Source organism: Atta colombica, unplaced genomic scaffold, assembly GCF_001594045.1.
Source record: "Atta colombica isolate Treedump-2 unplaced genomic scaffold, Acol1.0 scaffold228, whole genome shotgun sequence".
Taxonomy (NCBI): domain Eukaryota; kingdom Metazoa; phylum Arthropoda; class Insecta; order Hymenoptera; family Formicidae; genus Atta; species Atta colombica.
The window spans coordinates 794,698-800,529 of NW_017259325.1; the positions used below are offsets into that span (position 1 = coordinate 794,698).

Genomic DNA, 5,832 nt, shown 5'->3' on the forward strand with positions numbered 1-5,832 from the left:
CATAATTAATCGACGTGTACGTGTTTACCGTTTCCATACATGGAAATGGTAAAAAGATGGTAGAAAATGCGTGTGAGTTAAAAACATGAATACTCTGTTTTCTGATTTGAATATTTATCAAAGTTACATTATGCTGGTGTACATTATTCAGCAAATATTTTATTTATATATAAACTCTGCAAGCCCAGCTTACCATCGTCACAAATGCACTTTTAGGTTTATTTTATCCATGTACGAAATTGCTGCTTATATCTGTAGGAGTATAAGAGTGTCAATAAGTTATTAAGAAAGATTAGAAAATCTGTACTCCATAACTATGCGATTTTCATTTATCTCCCGATCGGGATATACGATTTTTTTTTAGAAAATGACAATTGATACTTTATTATACATTGTCTTAAATCGGCGCCACTTATTGCTTGATGTATATTTAGTGCAGCAACATTTGGTTTTTCCAGATATATGTAATATAAGGAAAGGTACCGGCTTATATATATTTATACTTTCTATCATCATTTTTTTGACTCGTATTGGCGACTGAGACAAATAATTATTCGCGAGAATAATAAACTAACGAGAAAATAGGCCTGCGCATATGCACGTTTAACAAGTGTGGTACCGAATTGCAAATGATAGACAAATAATATAGACACAAATTATTTTACCGAAAGGCGAATTCTTTCATAGTGGTAACTGTCAGTATTCCAATTCTACAGGCACAAAACTATTCGTAAATCTTATTTACTTACTTTGTATTCTTATACCGAGGCCAGCAACACACGAGTCGATTTATGCTCGAGTATTAATTGCAAAAGTATTTATAGGATAAAAATTTGCTTGGACAACTATCGCGTATTTTTTTTCACAATTCAAGTTCCATAATTCAAATGTCGCGTAACAATAAGTAAAGTTACATCAATATAATACAGATTGCTCATTAGCACGGTTGACCCCTTTCGTTTTTTTTTATTTATTTTTTTTATGCTAATCAGACATATCAGTTAAGGAAAAAACTCAAAGTTTGTACCACGTATTTATATAAATTATACAGAAACCGGCTCGTAATCCACACGCCGCTCTACTCACATAGTCGCCTGTTCATCAATGCGATAATCGAACACTCTGGTAGTCTGTAGTGTAGGTAAGTCACATACAGACTACACTGTGCAATGGCACAATTTTTATAATACAAGCAAAAAATTACTAATCATTAGTATTTATAAGTCATAAATCAACTGCCAACACGAGTCTGCGAATTGGTTGAATCACATATTCTGCCGAATGCGTACGTTTCTTTTTCATCTGCGAATATATTTGAGCTAGCGAATTTATTGATAGCCTGGAGAGTTATGCGTGTGTTTCGCGTTTGCACATCTCTTTTCACATACACATATGCACGCGACAAAGTATGGGGTGCACAATCCTGGTATGTCTATGTGTATATAGCATGTATGAATGTGAGCTGCGTGGACGGCGCTACGTACACCACTCCTCGGTCAGTCAACCACTGACAGACTAGCAGTCGACTATCGTCACTATTACTCAGACACCCGTGGTTCCACTGGGAGTTTTCAGTTCAACGTGCCTAGCTCACGTCAATATATACCGTTGTATAATCTAGAGAAAATCAGTTTACGTTACATACAAATTACACAAGTATTACAATTTTTATGATAATCTTCGGCACCTCTGATTCTCTCTGGCTAATACTCAATTGAAATTATTCACGTACTTGCATACAGATATGCTAGAGTTTGTCTTGGAATAGGAAGAGATTGTTCGTAGCAGCGACAGCAACCACATTTTCAGATGGATGCCATGCAGTGTGAAGTATTTTCTTATTAAAGTCCAGACAGTCGACACTAATTTCATCCTTCTTACGTTTACCACCGGTGCATACCTATACAATCGTATGGAAGAATAAGTATTCGAGAACACAGTCGATACACAATACTGGACAATGACTCTTATGAATAAAACAAGATCTCACAAAATATGCTAACCTTTCTTGGCTTTAGAAGAGTTTTTGGTTTGGCAATGTCGCGCGCTGCCTCCAAAGTAAGATCGCGTTTAGTCGTACGATCAAATACTCTGAAGAAATTGTTGTATGAGCCTGTCATAATTGCAGAGTCATTACCACTCCAACAACATTCAAATTTATCAAAGATGCAATCATTTTCATATAATGAACATAATTTTGATCTTAAGTATTCGTGTACCTGTTGTAACAAAAAATTACATAAAATATATGTCTCTTGTAATAAAGTAGGAGGCATTTATCTCAAATGAAACAGAAGATTGTAATAGAAAAAACGCAGAATACAATAACGATAGATCAAGTTTCGTCTTTATAAGATATATATCGCTTTTCTTATAAACTTACAGGATAACATTCGATTGGTTTTGTCTCCATTTGCAAATCCCACACTTTCACACTGAGGTAGTCTCTACTGATCATATATCTTCCAGAATTACTGAGCTTTACATCGCTTATGCTTGAAATAATTTCTGAGAAAAAACTTCTATTAGTCGGATCTTCAGGCTCCTCGAAAAGCTTACTGTGCTGATCGCAGAGAGCAGCAGATCTCATATCGCAAAGTCTAATAGTTCCTTTGCTACTGCTGTACACCAACACATTACACTCTGCAGGATGAAATTCCGCCGCAGTTATGACTTCTGTTAATTCTTCCATATTAGTTGGCTTAATATCTACTATATCTGTATGTTATGGTTAGGAAAATTATACATCTGAAAAGCTATTTAATTAGATATCTATGCAAACTAATAAAAATTCAAAATATTGCAAAAAGTATTTTGTAAAAAAAAAAAAAGAATAAACTAATACGTTAATTATAAAGAAAAAAAGGATACTAAAACTCTGGTCAGTTATCTCAAGGTGCCAAAGATTAATTCTAAGATCATCAGCACTGAGGTATGTCTCTTGATCACTGTTGACACTTATACTGTTTATGTGATAGGTGTGCGCATTGGCAAATATTCTCCTTGGTGATGCCTCTACCATCAACTCCATTGGTTTTATGGTTGGCACCTATGTAATAGTAATTAAAAATTACTGTTATCGTTGCGCATTTACATTGATACGTTAATCCAAAATAAGATATACCCAGAATTTCTTACCCTCAAGGCAGTGATGCAGGCAGGATCGCGAATCGTGCCATTCTCTTCTTTTGTATTATATCCCTCCACTCTTTTATCTCTCTCACTAACCTTCCACAACTTGATTGTTTTATCGTTCGTGGAGAGTAAAAAGTGGGCAGGATTTTTTCTTTTTAACCACCTAATTTTATTAATTTTTTCTTCTATTTCTAATGATTTTAGGTAATCGAACTCTGGCTCGTGGCTCTGGAAAGTGCTATACACATTGTATTCGCCTCTTCGTGGTATACTGTTTTTACTCTGTGTAAACAATTATCTTCATAATTCATTAATCATTAATTTTACACACACACACACACACACACACACACACACACACACACACACACACACACACACACAGAGGTATCTTAACTTAATAAATTCAGTTGTCAAAACAATCCAAATATCACGCTTGAAAATATCTAATCTTGTAATGTCCATCTAATCTTGATAATATCATGATATAAGTTCTCAAACACAGTATCTTTAATAGACTTAGTGAAGAGTTAGTGAATCCAATAAAAGATTAAACAGATACCAGATTATTAAATTACATAAATTTTAATGTAAAGATGATAAAAATACATAAGCCATAGCTCTAACATCCATACAAAATGATAATAAAAATAATGAAACTTGTAAATGTAGAAATTTTATTCTTTCTTAACATCAAATTATATTTAAATTTAATATCATAAGATGCATCATATATGATATATATGATGGGTACACACACACACACACACACACGCGCGCGCATACACACACACGTGTATAAATACATAATTGTTAATCGTTAAGTGTGATAATTGGATTATTTCAATAACGCATATTCTAAAGAGAAAATATTTATCTCTTTTAAATTGTATAATCACAACCGAACTTACAATAGGGTCTCTTTGAAAAATGACAACACGTCCACCTTTGTCTCCTGTCGCAAGGAGATCGCCATCATGGTTAAATTCAACGCATGAGATTATATCAGCTGTAATAAAAAACATAATACTCATATTCATAAATAATTTTGTACAGAATATAACAAAACTTGCAAAAAACCTTAAGATAATCACGTATTAATGAATGGTAAACTAAAAGACTGAATTTGTGTGAGATAAATTTTGGATCTTAATGCATATGTAAAGTCGTGATTCGCAACTAGTTGTTTGTTTTATTTTAGTATGTTTAAACTGATAAGATAAAAGACAAGATGCTTCTCTCTCTCTCTCTCTCTCTCTCTCTCTCTCTCTCTCTCTCTATCTTTCTGAAGTTATGGAAACACAGGTCAAACTTGCCTTCCGTAACGTCGTCCTCTAAGGTCCCCTTTACTTGTGAGAAACACCACTGTATGTCACCATTGCCTGTAATATAATAAATATAAAGAGATATTAAAACGAAATATCTTTCTCTTATTGCTCATTTGTCTCATTGATGTAGCGAATGGTAATAATAATTACATTTTGGAATAATCAATATTTTGTGTCTTAATCAGGGAGATTGGTGCATTTTAGTCAAGATCAATTTAAAAATCATAACAGATACATAACAAGAAATGGAAGTGGAAAATGAAATAGTGGGAAATGAAATATTGCATAATATACATAATCCTAATATTTATAGAATAAAACTTGAGTTTAAGAAAAAGTTTAAGATTGAATATTTATGCATACAAAACAAGCTATATATACGTGCATGAAAAATATGAGATTTATACAATCTATATAAAATCTATATAAAGAATCTATATAATCTATATATCAATCTATATAAAGAAATCAGTAGTACAAAACACAACTTGTTAACATCCACACACACACACACACACACACACACACACACACACACACACACACACACACACACACACACGCACGCACGAAACCATATATTCCCAATACCAAAATCAGAAATGTTCACGTTACAGCAAGAAATGAAGAAAAGTAACGTAATTCATTATTTCGTAAAGCCTTTGATGAAATTAAAAACATTTATATATACATAATAGGTGCACGACTTGAAGCAAGGAAAGGAGAGAGACAGAGATAAATAGCACAGGTGTCATGGCACATCAAGTTGAAAGGAGCAAAATAAAATAGCTGTCCTAGAATACTACTGCTGTGAATCTGTAGCACGGAACACAAACGAATGCATCGCATCATCATCGCCATCATTATCATCATCATTATCATCATCATCATTATACCATCATTATCATTATCATCATCATCATCATTATCATGGTAGCACTTCTCAATTTAATTCGCCGTTGATGGCGTTCCCCAGAATTTCACAAAAAAAAAACATGAAAGTTGCGAGACATTACTTTAAACTCGAAAGGTAGATGTGTCTACAAACAAGGAAACAAGTAAAGAAATCATTTGTTGGAAGATTGTTGATTTCGATGGAGTCTTGAGAAACACTGTACTGTAAGATTGAACAATAAAGAGGAAAGAAATGAGGGGGATACGGGTGAAGATGGCCGATACAAAGTCCTCCTGCGTAGGTCGCACGAAAATTGATACAATTGCGGAGAGAGCGGAATAGACGAGGCGGGAAGAGAGATAAAAGTGAGCCTACTTGAAGTTTCAGCGTAATCCATCGTGTTTCTAGGCCGCCGTTGCCGCCGTCGCCGCCACCACCACCACCACCACCGCCACCGCCGCTGCCGCCGCCGCC

At 34.4% G+C, this 5,832-nt stretch overlaps 1 protein-coding gene across 3 annotated transcripts in view; it reads right to left on the minus strand.

Annotated features, from left to right (window-relative positions):
• LOC108688337 (protein phosphatase PP2A 55 kDa regulatory subunit) overlaps positions 1-5,832 on the minus strand; it is a 26,701-nt gene that overhangs the window by 2,025 nt on the left and 18,844 nt on the right. For 2 of the 3 annotated variants that reach the window (XM_018194560.1, XM_018194559.1), the window contains 8 exons: positions 4,452-4,517; positions 4,047-4,144; positions 3,139-3,417; positions 2,872-3,049; positions 2,384-2,718; positions 2,004-2,219; positions 1,733-1,900; positions 403-1,617 (listed from right to left, as the gene is read on the minus strand). In XM_018194560.1, coding sequence (XP_018050049.1) covers positions 1,748-1,900; positions 2,004-2,219; positions 2,384-2,718; positions 2,872-3,049; positions 3,139-3,417; positions 4,047-4,144; positions 4,452-4,517 — 1,325 coding nt within the window. In that variant the 3' untranslated portion in view covers positions 403-1,617; positions 1,733-1,747. Of the gene's footprint in view, positions 1-402; positions 1,618-1,732; positions 1,901-2,003; positions 2,220-2,383; positions 2,719-2,871; positions 3,050-3,138; positions 3,418-4,046; positions 4,145-4,451; positions 4,518-5,832 lie in introns of those variants that run through there. The other variant, XR_001931786.1, reaches the window with a different exon arrangement.